The sequence below is a fragment of the Plutella xylostella genome, chromosome 20 (genome assembly GCF_932276165.1).
Source record: "Plutella xylostella chromosome 20, ilPluXylo3.1, whole genome shotgun sequence".
Lineage (NCBI taxonomy): Eukaryota > Metazoa > Arthropoda > Insecta > Lepidoptera > Plutellidae > Plutella > Plutella xylostella.
Window position 1 is genome coordinate 3,661,927 of NC_064000.1, and position 24,358 is coordinate 3,686,284.

Sequence of the window (24,358 nt, forward strand, 5' to 3'; positions counted from 1 at the left end):
AAATAAAGACGTTGAGTAAAGCTCTTTGCCTTCTGGCACAACAATTCTATAAGTAGCTATTCTATCTCGGAATGCGGACAAAATTTTTTGCACTCCATCCTCCACGGCAATAACAATGTTATTTTTCTTATGGGAATTACTCCGCAAATGACCAATCCACTTCCTCTTGTCAATAGTTACTGTACATACAGTGCAAAATGGCATTTTGCGATCTGTTGATTAACTAACTAGAAATTAGGTACTTATATGGGTATATATTATTGCAATTTATAGGTACTATAAACCACCAAGCCACCAAGCACGACAAAAGCCTTCTCTCACCGAGTCTGATTTAAAGTGGTCTTGAGGTATCTAATTATGCACACAGGTCTCCTCACGATATTTTCCTTCACGCTAAATATGTGTCTATAAAATTTGTAAAAAAAACTTCAAAGCTGTAAACGTGTTCGGGAGTGGAGACCGCGACTAGACAAACGAGGTGTAGGACGAAGAATGACTACTTGCAAAAGGTGTCTGGTAATAGATTGGATGCGAAAAGTCCTACGTCCAGCAGTGGAATTCTATAGACTGAAGAAGACTTCAAGCTTAGGGATAGATTGACTGACAAAAATATTGAAGTTACCTAGTACCTAACTAACTCAGAATTTACAAAGTAACATACACAGACTAATTAAAAAATTAGCTGTAGCTTTATTTACCTGTACCTATACCTATACCAATACTAACTCAGAATTTACAAAGTAACATACACAGACTAATTAAAAAATTAGCAGTAGCTTTATTTACCTGTACCTATACCTATACCAATACCAAAATAATATCCAATACTACGTTTACCTGTAATTATACCAATACCAAAATAATATTTAATACCACATATAAGTACCCAATAGGAAAAATAAAAATATGGAAATATATAGTAAAATTGCCTCAGTCGGCCTGTTTAATTTTAACCAAGTCGGGGTTATAAAATGACGGTACACAGTCCTCGAAGAGTGTACCGGCCTCTTTCACGAAGCGATGCAACAGCTTCCACTGCGGTGAGCCCTCTTCAAGGTAGCAGTTTAGTCGGAGCAAGGCCTTTGTCCAGCGGATGTCCTTGGGAGCTTCCTCAGCGTCGTGGCGCGCGTAGACCTTCAGCTCCGCATAGAATTCGCCGGATGTGCTGCCAACCCGCCGCTGGTTACCGTTGGCCACGCGATTCACAACGAATGATGGTAGAGTCTTCGACTGCAACACGCATTCGTTGTATTCGTCCTCGTTGCAGAGTCCGAACACATCCACAGTTTTCTTTTTTTTCTGGGACATGAAAAAAATAATATATAAGTATATATATTTACTTTGCTCGCTAAATACACAAATTAAACATCACAGTCATTTTTGAAGTAGGTATTTTTGATTGTTTAGTTTAATTATATTTTATGATGTCTTACTTATGTAAACAATATATAAATAAATATCTAATGAATCTCAACAGTCCTCAATTTCATTACACACAAAAATAACTGCAGGAGGGTTATGGGCATAATCTCCACACCTAGCAGGCGGGTTGGATATATCAATACCATACAATACAAATATTTACTATCAAAGACATGAGCACCAAATATTCTTATCAAACAAATATCTACCCCGGTCGAGATTTGAGCTTTATTTTATATATTTCATTTATGAATTTTAAGTCTTCGTAACTGTTATCATTTAGTCCAAGTTCTTAATAAAAATATATAAGTATATAGTAGTAATGTGTTAGCAAAAGCTGTGATAGCACAGCACTGAGTTCTTATTTAAAATAGTGTTTAACCGATTTCAAAAAGGAGGAGGCTCTCAATTCGTCTGTAGGTATGTTATTTAACTATAGAAAAAGTGATTGTTGTCATAAAAATATGTGAATTAACTCCTATTATTATCGTATCATTAAAATTTTTTACTGTTTAAATGATTTAAAACATAACTGTATGAAATTAGCTAAACTTAGAATCAATGCAAATCAATATTACTGATTGATTGAGGTAAAATTTGCGTGTTGATATACTTATTAATTATTATTTTAATTCTCATAAAAAAAAATATAACCTACTCTAGTAAATAAATTATAATATAGTGATCTTACTTGTTGGTACTGCTTGAGGTACTCGCTGCACTTGCGCTCGACTTCCTCTTGCTCGCTGCTGGCTTCTTCTTCGCTGCGGCGGTGGCGGCGTCTTGCGCAACAAATGATTCGCACTCAGAATCAGACCTGAAAAGTGAATAATAAAAGTATTAAAGTAGGTTCCCACGACTTGATGATGAAGTAATTAAATTATGACAGGACATTAAATTACAAGATAAATACAACAGAATCCATTATAATTTAATTTGAATGGGGATCTAGTTAAACATTCAAAAAAAATAAAAACGTTCCAAAAAATACTTACTAACATTTTACAAAGATAGAGCTTGTTTGCTTGAGTTGATGCAGGCGGCACTATAGGCTGGCTAGGCGCGGAGGCAGCGGGCGGTGGGCGGCGGCGGCGGCGGCGGCAGTGGTACGGCACGGGGGTCTGCGGGGGCGCGGTGCGGTGCGGGGCGGGGTATGGTAGCGACACACGGTGCAACAGGATGGATGCTTGATTGAAGCGCGCAGGCAGAAATGAACGCTATGATTGCGTAAATTACTGTTTTATAACAATGCAAACTGATGCGTGTGCAAAAAAGAAAATCACACTATATTGAACTTTATTGCTTTAGGTTCTGCTAGCGTTTATTCTTACCTAGTGGTGGGGGAATAATAAAATTATACACGTGTCACCTCATTTCATAATTTGGTAATTTAGTCAAACCAGTATAGAATTTACTCTATTTGGAATGCTTAATGGACCACTCATGGCTGCTGTAGGTATCATACGTTCGCATCTAAATTTTAAGCACGTACAAAGTATGGTTTTGATGAAAAAAGTAACCCTCCGGTCCTAACCACGAAAGATGATTGAATCTCATAAATTGACAAACAGTTAAATCTTCTTAGTTGCCTACCCCTCTAGAGTAATGAAACGCGTGAGCTTATGTAATATTGCTGTATAGTTATAAAAAATATATTAAATAGTACATAAATAATACTCATTCCAGAATAGATTGATACTTAAATGAAGTAAGAACCTATTTTATATTAATTTACCAACCAACCCCTCTCGATACAACCGTTAGTTTAGATCAACACGTTCCCTAACCCGCTAATTAAACACCCATCTGGTTTTATTATTATAGTTGTTTTGTTACAATGGTGCAGCGGTTAGTTCACTGACTAAAGCGCCAAAGGTCCCAGGTTCGATTCGCTGTATCGGGTCTTGGATGTTTCCGAAAAATGGTAATAGGCTCACCGTATGCACCCCGGCTTCCTACCCCGCATGGGCCGTATGGGAGTACATTGGTAGGTACAAGACATAAGTGTTTAATTATATTATTTTGATCTGATTGTTTTATTACAAACTTATAGATCGAGTTGAGGTAAACCGGTGCATCCACCTAGCCCTCTACAGGGTGTTGCAAAAAGGGTATATTAAGCCGAAACCTACATGTGCAGCATGGTATATCTAAGCCTGAAACTGATTTCAGAATTTGGAAATTCGCGAAAAAAAAAATTAATTTTCCATAAAAACTATGTTGGTCACGTGACTTTTTACTATGGAGAATGAATATTTTTTTTCGCGAATTTCCAAATTCTGATTTCAGTTTTGGGCTTAGGTATACCATGCTGCACATGTAGGTTTCGGCTTAGTATACCAATTTTGCAACACCCTGTAGAATAAAGGCTTATGGTTCGACAATGTAATGTTTTGTAATAAAATTAATAATAATGAAATAAGCTTTTTACATGTAACTATGCAGGTAAATATTTTTATTACTATTTAATTCATTTGACTACACTATCAATCATTAAACTATACCATAAAGTTAGTACACATTATAGTAATAATAAAATTCTCATTTGCATTTAAGGGAACTTAATGAAATTAAACCTATTTTTGTTTTTTGGTTCCATACTTTAAAAGACGCGGGCAACAGCTAGTCATAAAAAATACTTACCTTACGTTCATGATTTTCAGGTCACACGGGTAAACTTGATATCAATGCATAAATTTTACACGTGAGCCCCTCCCCCGCCGCCCCGCCGCCGTCGTCGGCGCCGCCGCCATGAAATATCATACTTTTGTAATAAGAGTTTATGCCGCCGCGCCGCCACTGCTTCACAATTTAACATTAAAACTGCTGACAATAATTGTGTGTTGATGGGAACTAAATTATAATATTGAATGCTTCGTTGGTCTAGTGGTTACGGTGGTAGACTAGCAAAATAGATGTCTTGGGTTCCCCACTACTTTCCAGACTTAGGTAATAAAAACCTTTTTGTTCCCTTGAACACATTTTATTAAATTATTTTATGTACAGTATATGATAGATAATCCTAACTAATATTATAAATGCGAAAGTAACTGTGTCTGTCTGTCTGTCTGTCTGTCTGTCTGTCTGTCTGTCTGTCTGTTACTCCAAAGAGTACTATTTAACAACGGGAGAAGAGTGGTAAGATAGGTATATTTTTTTAACATATGACAAGTGGCTCCGCCTGTCCGGTGAAATTGGAACTACATCGTTCGTATATATACGTATAAACATAGACCTACTACAATATATAGCCCCTGCAAGATTCTTTTGGATTATGATATGCGGACAAAATAAAACTCGTTAGATCCATTAGTACACATTATTTATTTACAAAACATAAGAAACACACTAAGTAATTAATATAATATATTCAACATATAAACTGTGCCAACCTGATCCATCTTTACACAAAAAGACTTAAAAATTGTTGGTATCCCATATAAGCTTAATAGTATATAACGTGTATACTACCTGTAATAAGTAATCATCAATTTTATAATAACCTTTTTTACAGAGTTCCTCTTTAATGTAACACGTAAATTTATTCCCTGGCATTTGAGTAATTTCTGTTTGAAGCTTATTATAAATAACAGGTGTCAGCTAACTCCATACCAAATTTCATTACAATCGGTTCTGCCGTTTTGACGTGATGAACACATAATATTAGTAGGATATATACAGGTTGTTGCAACAGTATGTATACATACAATAATAATCAAACATTCACTTTCATACCAGACGCTCTCTTTCTCTTCTTTAATTTGTTTTTGAGAAAATGATTTTGAGCTGCTGTCTTAATTGGATCATTTTCATCTAAGTTACGGCATTTGCCGCATAAAATTTTATTAATTTCTTTGCACCAATTTTGTATGCAGAAAGTTACATTTTTATTAATAAAATAATCTACTAATAGATTTTTGTGCCTGTCACAATTTAAAAATTTAAAATCAATATTCACTGAGACAATCAATTTTATATAATCTACTATACAGTCTGCATGACTTCTTCGACTCAGTACATCCATTACAATATTTTCTATTTCTAGAAACATGGTAAAAGCTTGCATTGTGGGATAACACAGCCAGTCTTTGCCTGCATATTCAGATACTTTAATGAATTCATGGAAATTTTGTTTCTCCTCACTCTCTAGCTGGCTTTTGCATATGGAGCAACCCTTATAAACATTTTTTTTTGCATTTCGTACCAGCCATCCACTGCAGTATCCAACAGCAGCACGCCTCTCTACATCTTGGGGTGAATTGCTTGTTAAAATATCATTTCTTCTTATATTCAAGTCTTCCATGGTTAATTCATGTTCCTTTTGTTTTTCTTCTTTCTCTTCTTCAATCATGTTTTTTAAGTTTTGTAAACATTTGTTTTTGTCCCTTTCACAATTCGCCCCAACTGAATGTGCCGACGACATATTATTTACCATCAGTGTTTTGTATGCTGCCTGGAAGGCTGCAGCAGTTGGCATTATGTTGCTTAGTCCGTGTGCTCGGATTGCACCAAAGAAATTTTCAATGGGGTCCTGATTGAAATGACGGAGCAATAGTGATGTTTGTCCCAATTGAAACATGTGCCGGCATAACAATTGGAACCCCTCAATGGTTTTAACCCAGCTAGAGAGTGATGGCACCACAGCAGTTTTTCCATCTTTGTTGATGTATTTCATTGATTTTAAGACTGGAATGCTATCTCGCCACAATTGGTGATGCCGAGATTTGGGGGTTACAGCAGACCTATAAATTTTTCCACTTTGCACTTTGCTGTAACTCCCGTTTACCGAATCGAACAAATCATCAAATAAGATCAAGATGTCCGCTGTTTCCTTGGCGCAGAGCGGAAGTTTTCCCGATTCTGAAAAGATTAAAACATAGATTTTACTACAATGTACATTACTTTGGTACAATACTACAATACAATACTTTGGACTTGTTTTACTGCACTCTAAGCAAATGAAATAGGATTTGTTTACACCATGTTAGTACAATCAGATATTGGTATAAAGGTACTTTAGTTTGTAAATATTAGTTTTTAAACAAATATATGTGCCCTTGCCAAGAATCGAACCCGGGACCTTTGGCACAAGAGTCAGAGTTGCTGACCACTGCACCATCCGGTTGTTAAAATGAAATATTATTTAAAAAATGATGTTATCTACCTGCCATGAATCCGAGGGCAACTCCAACTGTATGACTGAACACCTGCGTGCTGTATTTAACTCTCATTTTTGGTATGAGTTGTGGCATGACATGGTGCTCCGTGAGTTTCGGGATCAGTCTCACCCCCCTGTACCCTGGACTTCGTAGATATAAATCAATTATATGTTGCCATTTGGCCACACATTTTTTATTGTCCATTGTATAAACCAAATCTTTGGTTAGGAAGTTATTACGCACTCCTTTTATGAGGTGAGGTGGGTCGTATAAAGGGACAATGGTTTTTCCTCCGATCTCGAAACAAGAATCATTGATCTGTTCTTTTTCTGCGCGAAGGTTTTTTGCTCGCGCTTCAGTTTTCAGTGCATTAATTGCAGCCATATTTGTCGCCCCTTGGTCACAGACTGTGGCGACTACTTCAAGTCCACACGCCTGCACTTCTTCAATTACTTTTTTCAACATATTTTTTATATTTTGGGTTTTAGTAGTTCCTGCACAGAAACTATAATGCACTGGCTGTTTAAATTTTTTTATGACCCCTCTCACCATAAATACCAATACATGATCAGCGATGACTGGTTCTCGTTTTTCTCCATCATCAACAAATCCTACTATCTTGCCTTCAGCTAAATCCAGGTGGGGAGATATTGCCATTTCATCGAAAATGATTGCACAATATTTATGGTTATCAGGCATTTTCTTGACTCTTTTTGATAAATGATCAAACATCTTTTTATTTATGCCCGGAGTCAGCGTGATCTTTTGTAGTAAACATTGCAGTGTCTTGCGCTTTGGCAAAATACAGATTTGGCTTAACACTCTATATGCCTTAGGGCTGCTCTTGTATACAGACAGCGCCAATATTTTTTGTTCTAGAGTAAACCGCCTTCCACGCATCTGTTTGGAAGCTTGTGTCATTTGCATTTCTACAAATGTTTTAGCCGTTTTAGTCATTTTTTTTGTTAAACTGTCGAATGAAGTCGATTTTATGACTTCCTTGGCTACTGACAATCTCTTCTTGTATGATTTTTGCTGTGTCAGTAGATACCGCATCTTTTTTTGTAACATTTTTATGGTTCGACCCATTTTTATTTCATCCTGCGACATTTGTGAACCTGAAACGTAAAAACCACATTAATTAAAAATATCAATCACTTCTGCATCCTAAGTAAAAAGGAAATGATTTAATTACTTACGCAGGGTTCGTGTTCGCATCAAATGTTTGGTGGAAACATCTACTGCACTAGTAGAGCAGGATGGCACTGCACTCGTAGAGCAGGAAGTACCACCTGAAACGGATTTATTTGATATTTAGAGATAGAAAATAATTAAAGGGTGCTAATTAACACAACTCCTTTTAAATAGCAGTAGTACTACAAAATGTTTGCCATTGAATTACAACTCAATGTTTGGGAGAGGCCTACCTCCAGCAGTGTACTGCTATAGGCTGAAGAAGACAAAGAAGTGATGTTTTATTTTTTTAATAAAACATAACTTGTTGTGAACTTGATAGGCAGACATTTTCCCTGGCAACATAACTTAGTTCAATCAGATTGTTTGGTGTTCAAGGCGATTTCATCTACCAATCGTAATTTGTGCGTCATAAGGGTCACATTTACCTAAAGCACTGTACACATTGATGCCACATGATCATAGAAAAAAAAAGAAGGCATATAAGATATTTACACTGAGTTTGTGATTGTATTGAAGGAGCAAGCGACGTTGAACTAGCCGTTCCTTCTATCTCCATTGGCTCAGGCACTGGTCTTGTGGAGTTAGTTGAACCTCCTGAAACAAAAATTATTTTATCTTCAAGGATTGATGCCTCCTGTGTGTCATGCACCATGTTACTTGCTGTGAGTTAATCTGTTTTTAACCGACTTCGAAAAAAGGAGGAGGTTCTCAATTCGTCTGTATGTATGTTTTTTTTTATGTATGTATGTTAACCAATTACATTTATGGACCGATTTTGAAAATTCTTTATTTGTTGTATTGGGTTGAGTTCAGGGGTGGTCCCTTTTTTTCAGAATTTTATTTCACCCCCAAGGATGGGTAAAGGGGTAAAAACAGGGTATGAATTTACATTTTCGGCACCTATTAACTGATTCTTATGAAAATTATAACGTAAATACAGTTCTTATAGAAAAAAAATATGATAGAAAAATATGATTAAAAAAAAATTACTAAAAAGAAAGAAATAATTTAAGGTTTACACCAATTCTATGTGACAGTACAAATATAACTAAGCAGGAACTGTTCTTTTTTGAAGTTGGTGCCATATTTCTTCAGATTACTTTGTCACCGCACCAACATCAAAAAAGAACAGTTCCTGCTTAGGTATATTTGTAAAAAAAAAAAAACAAGCACTCACGACTAATGTACTCCCTTGTGGGGTAGGCAGAGGTGCATTGCTGCACCCACTTTTCGCCAGAGTGTTATGTTAGTCCCAAGTGTTTAAAAAAATATCTGCCTCGGCCGGGAATCGAACCTGGGACCATTGGCTCAGTAGTCAGGGTCACTAACCACTACACCATTCAGCCGTCTATTTATGTATATATATACGTATATTTGTACTGTCACATAGAATTATTAAGAAAATCAATTTTTCTTTGCTAGAACTAACCTGATCGAGGTAGCATTGGGAGATCAAGTGTCGGTATAGCCAATTTGCTCAATCGGTTCTTGGGATAGAAAAACCTTTCTTCAAAATGTCGGTGACAAACTCTTCGGTTTTTGACTATCACTTCATTGGTTAGTCCAATTATGTCTCCTCCAACTCTTAATATCCAGACACGGAAACGCTCAATTTCCTTCTTTGGATTTGGGAAACGATGCAAAGGCACCCCTGAAATCAAAACAATGTTATACTAACTTATTACTTATACATATAATTATTGTACCCATATCATCATCATCATCGGCCAATAATTGCTCACTGTTGCTTAGAGGCCTCTGGCAAGGACCGCCACAATACTCGGACCTCGGCCTTCCTAATCCACGTACTAACCTCGAAATTCAACCTTGAATTCAATATCTTGGAAACTATTTATTTGCTTGATGGGGAGTCCTTACCATTGGGTAGCCCCTGCCTCCCCTTTTCTCCCATACCTCCCCTAAAATCGGATAATTTATGGTTTTCCCTATATCTATAACCTTAGTACACTTTAGGTGTATAACCTCAAAAAAAAATACCTACCATCCGTGAATCGCACGTTACATCCAGGTACACAACAGGACATTTTATAACATTCACTTTTACAGACAGTACAAAATAACTGCACAAGAGTCTTATCTCAACAAAAAAAACTGCACAAGAGTCCTATCTCAACAAAAAAAACTGCACTAGAGTCCTATCTCAAAATAACACACACAAAGAAAGAATGCCTCAACCCACGCTAGCACGGAGGAACCAAAGCTCAACTCGACGATACTAATGGTGAAAATATTTTCTGAAATATTTTACGGTTTACCACGTGAAATTGAGAAAAGTTTCAAAGCAAACGGACCATAGACTAGACAGAAAGTTTGAAACGGACACTTGACACTTCGCTCAGTATTGCCAGTAATGGAAAACCATATTATGACTAAAAGGTCAAAATAATAACACTGGTGTAATGTAGTTCGTCTGTCATCGGCCAGGCGTCGCTACTTTCCATACAAAAATAATTTATTTCTGAGTGAGCACACCATGTGTTACTCTTTCACGCCAAAACTACTGAACAGATTTGAATGAAATTTGGTATACATACGGTCTAGACCCTGGGAAAGAACATAGGCTACTTTTTATCCCGGAATTCCCACGGGAAAACTTTTTAAGGCGAAGCGAAGCGCTGTCTGTCTGTTACTTTTTCACGCCAAAACTACTGAACGGATTTGAATGAAATTTGGTATACATACGGTCTAGACCCTGGGAAAGAACATAGGCTACTTATTATCCCGGAATTCCCACGGGAAAACTTTTTAAGGCGAAGCGAAGCGCTGTCTGTCTGTTACTCTTTCACGCCAAAACTACTGAACGGATTTGAATGAAATTTGGTATACATATGTTCTAGACCCTGAGAAAGAAGATAGGCTACTTTTTATCCCGGAATTCCCACGGGAAAACTTTTTAAGGCGAAGCGAAGCTCGCGGGAGCAGCTATATTCTATATTCGATTTAATATTCAAGTTACTACACTCGCGAGCAACCAAATCGACTCAAGCCTTGACGGCGCAAACATACATTAATACAAGTAAAATTATGAATAGAAATAATAAAAATGATATGTCATTTAAAAGCTTAAGATGTCAGCTTTAATTTGATATCATTATTATTGAAATCCATTCATCATTTTTGAAATAAATGATGTCTGAACGCAATTGTAGGAAAAACGGGAATTTAGGAAAAAAGGGTATGGGTATCGTATTATACAAATTAAACAAAAAATGTTAAGATAAAAATTTATTTATTTAAATCAATACTTTGTATTGCCCCCTCTTGCCCTAATTACAGCCTGCAGCCTGTTTCTCATAGACCTTATCAACTTTTTGACAGTTTCCTGAGGAATGCCGTCCCACTCCTCTAATAAAGCTGTCTTCAGCTCGTCCACGCTTGCAGGGACTGGATTCCTGGCCCGAACTCTTCTTTTGAGCTCGTCCCATAAGTGTTCGATGGGATTCAGGTCAGGACTGAGCGCAGGCCAGTCCATCGTGCGCAATTCCTTCTCTCTCAGAAACTGCCGACTGACTCGTGCCGTGTGGCAGCGGGCATTGTCGTGCATTAGCACGAAGTCTTCACCGACAAATTCTGCATAGGGCACAACATGACCGAGTAGAATGTCGGTGATGTACCGATCAGCTGTTAACCCGCCTCCTCGGCCGCCTCCAGGCACGAAAACAAGTGCGGTTTTTCCCTCTAGAGAAATACCAGCCCACATCATGCAGGAACCGCCGCCATATGCTACTGTTTCAGCGAAACAACATTGGGCAAATCGTTCCCCCGGACGCCGGTAGACCCGGCCTCTCCTGTCACTGCCATGCAGACACACTCTGCACTCATCAGTAAACAGGACCGACCGCCATTGCGCAATGCTCCAATCGAGATGCTCTCGAGCAAACTGAAGACGCGCTTGTCGGTGGCCTGCAGTCAATTTGGGGCCTGATGCAGGTCTTTTTGGTGTCAAGTTGGCTTCCTTCAAGCGTCTTCTCACTGTCCACTCGCTGACAGCCACTTGTCGTACACGTCTCAGTTCTTGCTGCACATCAACGCCCGTAAGGTGTCGATTGCGCAGCGAGGTTGAGACAATGAAGCGGTCGTCTCTCTCTGAAGTGCAGCGGTGGCGGCCCGTTCTTGGTCTTCGATTGAAGGCACCAGTCTCTTGGAACCGTCTGTATACTCGGGATACAGCAGACTGGCTCAAGTGGAGCTGGGCAGCGACTGCTCGCTGACTTAACCCTTGTTGCAGCAAGGCAACAACTTGAGCAGCTTCTTCTGGTGTGGTATCCATGGGTTTGCGAAAACAAGGAATACAATGCAACGAGATGTGTACCGGTCAACTTGCAACAAGCGACTGATAAGGTACACCGGATGTGGAAAGGTTTTATAGCGGGATCAGGTAGCGCAAGGCGTGGATTCCTAATGAGGTAATTAACACTGACGGGCAATTAAAATGCGTCATTAAATCTGCGCTTAGTTTTTTTTTATGGTATTGATCTTAATTGAAAGCCTAATTCTTCAGCTTTCGAATGACATATCACTTTTATATTTACCATTTATCGTTTTAGGAAAATCAATGTATATGTGCGCCGTGAAGGCTTGAGTCGATTTGGTTGCTCGCGAGTGTAGTTGTGTAAGTATAGGTCTATGAGGGAACATAATTTATGCTAATGAACCTAGTCTGTGTATTCCTGACTATGTCAGAAGGAGGGTCATGTTTTAAAGTACTTATTTTTGAGTATTATTATGTAGGTATATAGCCTAAATGGTTTTAACTGAAAAGGTGACGTAGGTACTTAATAGATTCGTCAGTCATCTTTACTTAATCATAAGATTGTAATCTCTGCTCTGAGTAGGTATATATTTTTTGTGTTTTACGCATTCAAGATTTCTTGAGTACCCACTTACACATATACATGCACATAAACACACACACACACGCCTTCTACTACTGTACCCCCTTATGAGTAGGCAGAGATGTTTAGAAACCCAATGTAAGAGCGGGCAAGCCTATTGTCATTTTTCGACACATCCAAAACCTGAGAATAAATACTTATCTATGATTAAAACAAATATTTACCCCGGCCGGAGACCAAACCCAGGACCCTCGACACAACAGTTAGAATTACTAACCACTGTGCCATCCGACTTAATTTAATTATTTGTATTCTTAAGACGTTGTATTTTTTATGAATGTAGGGTCGTCAAGAACACTTATTCATAGGCATACAACACAAACATCATACTTAATTCTCACTTAACATCCAACACCGAGATCAAACACTTATTGGTTATAAACAAATATCTGCCCCGGCTGGGATTCTAACCCGGAATCTTCAACATCACACAGCCAACACTGACCAACTAGAGTCATGTATGTAATAGACTGTGTGTGTGTGTGTGTGTTGTGTACCTACTGAAATTCCATTGCTATTGTGTATTAAATATGTAGTGTGCATGTAATGCAGGTATCTAAAAATTACTAAACCTCATAATCAAAACGTTGGGAAGTGTATCCCACTCTGTATTAAGACCAAAGCCGTGCGTGCCATGTTCTTTAAATTAAAAACACATTGGGAAGTCTCTCCCATTCCGTCCCAGTCTGATCCATTGTCGCCGTGTCATAATGAATTATTGGGAAGGCTATCACACTCAAGTGAGCGACGACGACGCGCGAAGCGCGCGGCGGCGGAGCGAACGCAGAGTGGGATAGACTTCCCAATAATTCACTACTCAGGTGATTAGGATCTATGTCATTAATGTGATCATCAAAATTGGTTGACAGTTCAAAGACAGATGAGAAATACCTAGAGAACAACTCACATATCCCATCACCAGTAGACGAAGTCTCACCTTCAAAGGTCATGGTCTGAGGTATTGAAGTGCTAGCTTTTTTAGATCTAACGTAAGACCAGAAAGACTTTATGTTACCATTCTGTAGTGAGTTCTCAACATCAGATAACAGAGTTATAACATTTACTAATTAAATCCTTACAACGACTTCTTAAAAGCGAAAATGAGTCGTAATCTCTTGGATTTGGGATTTTTTGAACTTTTTATGTGGTTTTAATAATTTTTTTATACAATGCTTTAGGGATTGCCATTGATAGTATGTGGAAGATATGCCAGTTTAAAAAAAAATAGCAATGATGGGCTAGCTAGGCAATGTTGCATCGTTCTAGGTATTAAGTGTTTTGCTCTTTCTAGATCACGTAGTGTTTTTTGTCTGCGCTCCAGACCAAAGAATCCATGAGTCGTCATAAGTGAGGCCGTTTTTATTCTGAGATCGATCGGTTTAAAAACATACCAATCTAGATGGCTTGTTTTTAACTGTTATGTAAAATGTACGCCTTGTCCTTGTTTCTTATAATTTTATGTTCTACGCATAATTCATTTTGCCAAAATGCCTCTATTGGCAAGAGCAGTGGTGAAGTCACACACAACGATTCAGAATCCTTAGATGATGTGGAGTTTGACGATCCGATGAGACCATATTTAAGTTACCCGCCAGGGTTAGGTTTTTTATTCATATTTGTGACATTACTCATTGGTATCCTTATTAGAGCGGTAATGCTCCGTACAAGCATGTGTCTTCCATACAGAGTGGTTATGTTTGCTCTCGGCGGAATTACTGGATTCTGCGCCAGCCATTATCCTAGTCTGAAACCTATCATATCGATTTGTTACGTAGACGTTGAAGTCCTGTTTTTAGTGTTCATTCCCATAGTCGAATTCAATATGGCTTACAGCGTTGACGCCCATCCTTTTTGGAAAAGCTTTCCATCCATTTTGGTAATAGCTGTAATTGGGACTATGATGTCTGCCATCATAATTGCATTTATGGCTTGCTTTGTCATAGAGACATCTTGGAATATCGCAACAGGACTTCTCTTCGGAGTCGCATGTTCCCCTATTCAGCCAACAGAAGTTATTAAACAGTTGCAAGAAAGGACGAAGGGAAAATATTTGAGTGTTCTGCTTCTAGGGGAACGATTGGTTGGTGATGCTGCTTTGATGATGGCATTTACTTGCATTTTTGGATATTTGTCTACGGCGCTGAGCAGTGCGTCTCAGATCACACTAATGCTTCTGCGTTACGCTGGAGGAGGAATACTACTTGGAATCTTAAACGGCAAAATTACATCTAAACTTCTATCAATAACATACTATGATACACTGAGTGCTGTTAGCATAACACTAGTCAGTGCTTATCTAACTTACTATATTGGAGAAAAAATCCTTTACGTGTCGGGAATTTTGAGTGTCGTCATAGCTGGTGTAATTATAAGTAATACTAAATCAACAGTATCTGGCGATGTGGAAAAAATTGTATCTGAGTTTTGGAACATTGTGGACAATATTGCTTCTACATTAATTTTCACCATGGCTGGTGTGGTGATTTTTGAGAAAGTTGCTTTGGTTTTGTCCGTGCGCCAGTTGTCGGTAGTGTTCGTGACATACGCTACTGTGTACATTTCACGTTTGTTGGTATATGCCACGCTTATGCCAGTGCTCAAGTTCGCTGGCTTCCAAATAACATGGCAACATAGTCTGTCACTGGTCTGGGGTGGTCTTAGAGGACCTCTTTCGTTGTTTATGGCGCTAATTGTATTAGAAACACCGGGAGTCGCTGATGCTGGCGAGGCAAGTTAAATATGGAATAATTTATGACTTAAATCAGTATTTTTACTGAACTCAATCAATTCTTTACTTCAGATCTTCATCATACAAATATCTGGTGTGGTTATGCTATCCCTACTAATAAATGCAACAACAATGCTGAAAGTGTTAAAAATTCTGGGTCTCTCAGAAATTTCTTATGCGAAGAAAGCAAATATGACAAACTGTGTTCGCCGGATCATGATCACCCGAGACAGGTGTATATCCATGCTGAAGATGGATAAGTTTTTAGCGGATGCGAATTGGAATCTCGTTCAGAAAGGTGAGGTTTACAACTAATCTATAGAAGTCACGTTACAATTAAATTACCTGTACAGGCTACAGCCTTTTCACATACCTAGAGTTATGTTGTCTTACGCAGCAGTTTACTTAACCTAGATCTTACATAGTTAGATCAGTCGTCACTTACAACTGAACCATTACAGTCCATCTTTCTGTAATACTTATTTAATATATTTTGTGAACTAAACTCCTCACTGACTTTACTGATTGGAGTCGACGGGTACCTCGCATCGGCCCCTACATGTTTATGGTCCTTCGAGCCTAAGTGATTAGTGAAGTGCATCTGTGACGGTAGCGAATCGGTATTCTCGGCCTTCCACCAGCGGACCTCCCCGAGAGTATTGAGACAAGGAAAATCGCACATACCTGAACGTGTTTGTACCAGCTAATCTTAACTGACACGAAAACAAATCGTGTAGACGACCAACCAGCAAAACTAACTACTTACCAGCAAAACTAACTACTTATCAAGAAAACTAACTACTTATCAAGAAAACGAACTACTTATCAAGAAAACTAACTACTTATCAAGAAAACTAACTACTTATCAAGAAAACTAACTACTTATCAAGAAAACGAACTACTTATCAAGAAAACTAACTACTTATCAAGAAAACTAACTACTTACCAAGAAAACTAACTTCGACATTCAACACAATGAATACCGAAGCACTGATCAAGCGTCAAGAGGACTGCTTTGATAGCATCAAGAGGATATGTGTTAATTTCGGCAAGGACGCTCCTGAAAGAAAAACACTGGAGTATCTTAAGAAGAGAATCGAAGCTCTCGATACGCACTGGCAACAATTTGCAGAAACTGACAAGTTACTGAACGCGGGTGAGGAGAAAAACTTATCTTATTTTACTAGCAACGTGTTTGTGAAAGCTCAGGAGAAATATCTTAGAGCTAAAAGTCAGATGGTGGCTTTACAAGCGCAGTGGGTAGCTGAACTAATGAAGACTCAACCACAACCGACTGCTGGAACGTCTAAGGAAGAGAGAGGAGAGTCAGCCGGGACGTTCGGCGTAGTGCAAGACATATTTGGAGGGATAAATACGGATTTAACTGACAGGAAGAGCGTCTTGTTACAACAACAACAAGGTAATTTCAAAGCTTTTCAACGTGCCGCTACCAAGGTCAACATCGACACCATCGAGGAAAAATGGGACCTGGAAGATCGGTTAAATATTCTAAAAACGAAATGGAATGCTATTGACAAAATTCATTGGGAATTGGACAACTGGCTCAACGGATCTAACGAATTATATGAGCAGGAGTATAACAGGTTAGAGAATCTCTATGAAGAATTACGCAAGGTCATCAACAAGAAGATGTGGGCCAACTTACACTACGAGAAGTCTACGCCGAGAGTAGAAATCCCGGAATTTTCTGGCGAGTACGCTCAGTGGGTTTCATTTAAAGATATCTTCATGGAAACGATTCATAACAACCCCCTTATCAGTAAAACACAGAAAATGCAGCATTTGAAGACAAAACTTAGGGGTGAAGCTGAGAAACTGGTGCAGCATTTAACTGTGTCAGCAGATAATTACGAGTGCTGTTGGGAAATTATTCAAAACCGGTTTGACAATAAGAGACTGCTATTTTCATCATACATCAATACTCTGTTAAACCAACCTATTGTCCAGCAACCGAATGCGTATCAAATAAAAAGGATGCATGATACGACATTAGAAGCCTTGAACGCGCTAAAGAACATTGGATTGGATACTTCGACTTGGGACCCGATAGTGGTTCACCTCTTGTCACAGAAGCTGGATGCAGCCACTTACAATGACTACGTGCAAGGCTTACAAAAACCGAGAGAGTTTCCAGTGCTAAAGGAGTTACTAAACTTTCTAGAATCCAAATTCATGGCCTTAGAAACCGTCAAAACTAATCACCCAGCGGTGAAAAGTTATTACAAGAATAACGAGGTCAAGGCGCCGAACTTCAAGAACGCGGAAAAAGGCAGCAAATCATTCCATGTTTCTATTAAAAACTGTCCACTATGCAAGAAAGATCACGTCCTCATGAATTGTCCAACATTCTTAAGCACGAACGTGCCTAACAGAATTGCAACTGTCACGAAATTACGAGTGTGCAGAAATTGTTTATTCGACCATTACGGTAAACAATGCGATTCTAATAAAAAATGCAAAGTGTGTAACAAATCGCACCACACATTTTTGCACGAAACTAACTTCAAAGGACAATCAACATCAACCCCTTCGTGGTCACCCCAGAAAAATACTAACCTTGTTAAAAAAGAGGAAGAAGAAGTTTTACTTACCACCGTGAAAATTATGGTTAAAAATACTGATGGGAACTATATAGTATTGCGAGCCTTACTGGATCAGGGATCTCAAGTGTCACTGATCACTGAGAACGCGGCGCAGCGACTCAGACTGGCGAGGCAAAAGGGAAACGCAGTCGTATCAGGAGTTGGATCAGCAATGGGCAGCAGCAAAGGCTTACTGACACTGGAGTGTAAATCAATACATTCAGATTATACATTTATTACAAAGGTGCTCATAATGAACAAACTGATTAATAACTTACCCAACACTAAACTAACCACGTCAAACTGGACGCACCTAGACAATATTAAACTGGCTGACCCCGATTACTTCACTCCTGGCCCTATTGATCTATTGCTCGGAGCGGATATTTACTCCGAGATTATACTGGAGGGAGTGCTGAAGCAGGATTCAAACTCTCCCGTCGCGCAGCAGACCAAGTTGGGCTGGATTCTCTGCGGGAACACCAAAACATTCAAGTGCTTTGTAACCCTCAATGAGATAGAGGAGTTAACTAGATTCTGGGAATCAGAGGAAATAACAAAGGACACCGAACTCACAGATTCTGAAGCGTACTGTGAAAAGTATTACGCGGAAACAACTGAACGGCAAGAAGATGGCAGGTACATCGTTAAGATGCCTCTCAAGGAAGATATAGCCTCCAAACTGGGAAGCTCAAAACCTCAGGCTATCTGTCAATTTCACCAGCTAGAGAAACGAATGGCAAGGTGCGATAAATTGGCAAGTCGGTACAAACAATTCATCGAAGAATACATTGAACTGGGTCACATGAAACCGGCGGTCAATCAACCGAATACTATGACACTGCAAGTTTACCTACCTCACCACGGTGTAATAAAGGAATCGTCAACGTCAACAAAACTACGAGTTGTATTCAATGCGTCTATGAAAACTAGCAGCAAGTACAGTTTGAATGACCTCATGGAAAAAGGGCCTAACTTGCAAAACGACATACTGACTCTAATAATCAAATGGAGAAGTTACCGATACGCTGTTATCGCCGATATCGAGAAGATGTATCGAGGCATACTTATACATGAAGATCAGCAGCAGTTACAAAAGATTGTTTGGAGGTTTACACCTACTGATAAGCTGAGAGAAATGCAACTCTGCACTGTATCTTATGGGAGTAAATCTGCCCCATATTTGGCTATGCGTACGCTAAAACAACTGGCCATCGACGAGGGAGACGCTTACCCTCAAGCAAGAAAAGCCGTAATGTCAGAATTTTACATGGATGACGTCATATCTGGGCGAAATACTATTGAAGAAGCAAAAATTCTACAAAATGAGCTCTATAACCTATTACTGAAAGGTGGTTTTGTACTAAAAAAGTGGGCAACTAACGAAGCATCGATCCTGGAAGGCTTACCTGACAGTTATAAACGTCAACAAAATACGATCGATTTTAAACAAGACGAGTCAATGAAAACCTTGGGACTCAGCTGGAATACTACGGAAGATGTATTTGTTTTCAATTGGCAATTACCTCAGCAAAAGTCAAGGCTCACTAAACGAGTACTACTGTCAAACATCAGCAAAATCTACGATCCGCTAGGATGGTTATCACCTATGACCGTCAAAGCAAAACTAATCTTCCAAAAACTTTGGTTAGATAGACTGAACTGGGATGAAAACGTTTCCGAAAGCTCGTCGAAAGAGTGGGAACTGATACGAAGCGAAATAATAAACATAAATGATGTAACAATACCGAGGTGGATCAGCTGTTATAACAATGTGACTGAGTTGCATGGATTTTGCGACGCAAGCGAAAAGGCGTTCGCCTGCGTCATATACAGTAAAGCGACGAATGATACCGGAGAAGCCGTTATTACACTAATGACAGCAAAAACTAAAGTCGCGCCTACGAAAAAGAAAACTACATTACCGAGATTAGAGCTTTGTGGTGCGCAATTACTGGCTAAACTGATGAACAAATGTCAGATGGCATTAACTGACCTTCAACTGGAAACCTACTGCTGGACTGACTCACAAGTGGTCTTAGCGTGGCTTCAGGGAGATAAAACAAGATGGGATAGATATGTTGCTAACCGAAGCATACTGATAACTAACTTAGTACCGGCATCAAAGTGGAGTTATGTGAATACTAAAGAAAACCCTGCTGACTGTGCAACTCGCGGTTTATCACCGAAACAGCTAGTTGAAGAAAAAATCTGGTGGAATGGTCCACAGTGGCTGAAAAAATGGAGTCCAGACAACTTAAAGACCGATGAATCATACTCAACTGATCATGACCTACGACAAACTTGCACTGTGACAAAAGGTGCAGACACCGCAGCTACAAGCGCCGGCGAGTGCATAGTGATGACGTTGCTAAACAACAATAGTCGGCTCGAATATGTAACACGAGTAATTGCTTATTTATTACGTTGGGAGAAGCAATTAACTAATGACTCTTACAATAAATACTTATCTATATCGGAACTGAACTACGCAACTGAAGTAATTATCAGAGCTGTACAGCGAGACGCGTTCGCAGAAGATATCGAGATGATCTTGAAAACTGGATTGGTGCACTCCAAGAGTAAATTATTAAACTTATCCCCATTTTTGGATAAAAATGGTGTACTGAGAGTGGGTGGAAGATTGCAGTTTTCCGCCTTACCTAGCGAAACTAAACATCCCATGATATTGCCACATGGCGGGAGATTAACCGAGCTAGTTATACAGCAAGCTCATGAACTGACTCTTCATGGAGGGGCACGCTTAACATTGGCACAGACGCGACAACGCTATTGGATTGTTGGAGGAAATAGAGCTGTCAAGAAAATAATTCGATTGTGCATGAAGTGCCGGCGATACGCGGCTTCGAAGACTGACCAAATAATGGGAAATTTACCTACTGAACGGATAACCCCGTCGCGCCCGTTTACGAACACTGGTGTCGACTTCACAGGACACGTCGATGTTAAAATTAACAAGGGACGAGGGGTCAGAACATGCAAAGGATATATAGCGATATTTATTTGCATGTCTACTAAAGCGGTGCACATAGAACTGGTGTCTGATTTAACAACACAGTCATTTATTATGGCCTTGAAGAGACTATGCGCAAGAAGAGGAGTGGTAAAATCGATGTTTTCAGACAACGGGAAAAATTTTGTCGGAGCAGCAAAAGAATTACAAAGAGAATTTCAACAGTTTGAAACACTGATGTCACCAGAATTTTTCAAAGAAGTGAATAAACTAGGCATTAACTGGCACTTTAATGCGCCATTATGGCCAAGTGCAGGCGGACTATGGGAAGCGGCAGTGAAGTCGATGAAGTTTCACCTGAAAAGAGTGCTCGGGGAGCAGAAATTGACTTATGAGGAATTCACGACCTTGTTACACCAGATTGAGGCGTGTATGAACAGTAGGCCTCTTTGCCCCATAACCGAAGATCCGGAAGACCTGGAATACCTTACTCCAGGCCACTTTCTCACTGGTGGTCCAATAATGTCATTGCCACAGGAAGAACTTACCGATGGAAAACATTTGGATCTAAGGAATAGATGGAAGTATGTAGAACTGATGCATCAGCATTTTTGGAAGCGATGGTCCAGTGAGTATCTTCATCAACTGCAGACCAAAAGTAAATGGTTGACGCGAAAAGAAGATCTAGAAAAAGGAGATCTTGTCTTGGTGAAAGAGAAAGGCTTACCTCCAGGCAAATGGGCACTGGGAAGAATAACTGAAGTTCATCCAGGAGCTGACGGATGTGTTAGAGTTGTCACACTGAAGACTCAAAATAACACAGTCAAGCGCCCAATAACTAAACTGACTCCATTGCCAATGAAAACTGACAATAACTTACCAACTGAAAAGGATCAACATAAATCAAAAGAGACAGATACTGCTAACAAACTGAAGCCTAGAACCAAAAGGAGCAGACTGTGCAACTTTATAACAACACTTATGCTAACACTTATGATATTCCCGACGGGTAATGCACAAACATCAGCGAAATACCAAGTTACGCCATTTGAAGCTAATCGACCAATGTACTTTGATGAAATAGCCAAGGTTCAAGTCATACACGACGAATGGATTGTACTGGTGTACTACAACTTAACAAATTACTGGCAAACTACGGAAAAGGTTCAGCGGTTTGTCGATCACTTAAGCAAGCAGTGTGGAAGATTAGAAGTCGGGTACTGTAGTCAAGTGACAGATCATTTGCAACATGAAATAAAAATGATATCAGAAAACAACATGATGTTATTAACTGACCACTCATCAAGAAAGAAACGAGGCTACATAAACGGCGTAGGAAGTCTCGCACGAACCTTATTTGGCGTACTAGATCAAAACTTTGCCGATAAGTACGCAGAAGACATACAAAAGCTGCAAATGAACGATGACTACCAAGTAGAATTGATGAGGAATCAAACACTTATAATTGAAGCGGAGAATTCACTTATCAAGAGCCATGAGAAGTTTATCAACAGCCAATTCCAAACCATCAATAAATACATAAATGAAACTGAATCGGATTATTCAAAGATTGAAAACCGATTACTTCAACTAGCAGTAATGAATGAGTTAAATGCTGAATCACTGACGGCGAACTTATTAATAGCAGACTTGAAACAACAGCAAGAAATGCTTACCAACGCACTTACTGACGTACTCCGAGGACACTTGGATATGAGACTGTTTACACCCAGTCAGCTGATTGATCAACTGAGTCATATTTCATCCACATTACAGAAAAGACTCTCCTTTCCGGTCAAAGACCTACGGAAAGACATAAACAACCTTTACAAGTTGATCTACGTCAAAGCGAGAATAACAAACTACATGCTATTTGAACTGCACATACCACTAATAAGCGATGACGAATATGTCTTATACCGCACTATACCGGTACCAATGAAAATTGGACAGAGTCAACTAACGATAAGGCGGTCCATGGATTACATCGCTACTAATTTTGTGAAAAACACTTACATAGCCATGGATGAATTAGAAGTGCAGCAATGTATAACAACAGACGATAACAATATATTATGTCACGCGCGGCACCCAATATACAACTTATACAATAAAGCGGCTCCGTGCGAAGCTAAATTGTTAAGTCAGGGAAATGCCTTAAAATGCAACTACACTCAAGACACATGTTCGGAAAAATGGATCAAATTGCACAAACCGAATCACTGGATATTTGTTTGTTGTGATTCATATTTACTACGCATAATGTGCGGGGGTCAGGTGAAAACCAGTACAACATTGAATAACACCGGAATGATTGTGATTGGACAGGATTGCGTAATGCAGAAGGAGGATGAAATTATTTACGCATACAACACCTATGGAAACAATAGAGTGGATGTAGATACCGGGATACAAGTTCCTACTATAGACTCTACTAACAACCTGGTCACCGTCAATTTGAAGCATGTGGATAAAAACTTACAAATACTAAATTTGACTGAGAATCATCGTGAACTTGAGGAGCTAATTCTAGAGCAGAAGCAGCACGAGGTGACATTGAACTCGATATCCGTGCATGAGATAGGCAACTACGCGGTGTCGTCAATACTACTGGTGATAGCAGCCACAGCCGGATGCTGGTGGTGGATGCGAGCGCGCTGCGGCAGGAGGCCGGCGGCACGCGGCGGCGGCGGCGGCGCGGGTCGACACACTCACTCCAACCAAGGAATGGAGTTACAGGAGATTATGCACCAGAGAGCTATTCCTATTGAGTCGCAGAAGCAAGCGAACTCAAAAGGATTTAATTTTGATTTTTAGTTTTGATTATTTTACTTAATTTTTTGCTTTGTAAACTGATATGGTTCAGAGTTTTATTGTTAATTTTGTAATTAGCTAGGTAATATAATAACTTAACTTATATACACTTACTTACTAGAGATTTTTAAAACTTAAGGTACTTTAATTTTTTTTCCTTTTTTGTGCCGTTGGGAGCATGTACAGGCTACAGCCTTTTCACATACCTAGAGTTATGTTGTCTTACGCAGCAGTTTACTTAACCTAGATCTTACATAGTTAGATCAGTCGTCACTTACAACTGAACCATTACAGTCCATCTTTCTGTAATACTTATTTAATATATTTTGTGAACTAAACTCCTCACTGACTTTACTGATTGGAGTCGACGGGTACCTCGCATCGGCCCCTACATGTTTATGGTCCTTCGAGCCTAAGTGATTAGTGAAGTGCATCTGTGACGGTAGCGAATCGGTATTCTCGGCCTTCCACCAGCGGACCTCCCCGAGAGTATTGAGACAAGGAAAATCGCACATACCTGAACGTGTTTGTACCAGCTAATCTTA

The 24,358-nt window shown here is 39.2% G+C and overlaps 2 protein-coding genes across 3 annotated transcripts in view; one reads left to right on the plus strand and one right to left on the minus strand.

Annotated features, from left to right (window-relative positions):
- LOC105383557 (sodium/hydrogen exchanger 10) overlaps positions 1 to 24,358 on the plus strand; it is a 76,155-nt gene that overhangs the window by 18,473 nt on the left and 33,324 nt on the right. The window contains 1 exon segment of the mRNA XM_048628131.1: positions 13,516 to 15,720. Coding sequence (XP_048484088.1) covers positions 14,121 to 15,720 — 1,600 coding nt within the window. The 5' untranslated portion in view covers positions 13,516 to 14,120.
- LOC119691363 lies at positions 916 to 4,224 on the minus strand. 2 transcript variants are annotated; one of them, XM_048628130.1, is made up of 4 exons: positions 4,066 to 4,224; positions 2,422 to 2,753; positions 2,114 to 2,239; positions 916 to 1,306 (listed from the first exon to the last, which is right to left on the minus strand). In XM_048628130.1, coding segments are annotated over exons 2-4 (504 nt in total). In that variant the 5' UTR covers positions 2,424 to 2,753; positions 4,066 to 4,224; the 3' UTR covers positions 916 to 930. The 2 variants fall into 2 exon arrangements, with proteins under 2 accessions (XP_048484087.1, XP_048484086.1); XM_048628129.1 differs by lacking the exon at positions 4,066 to 4,224 and having other exon boundaries at positions 2,422 to 3,365.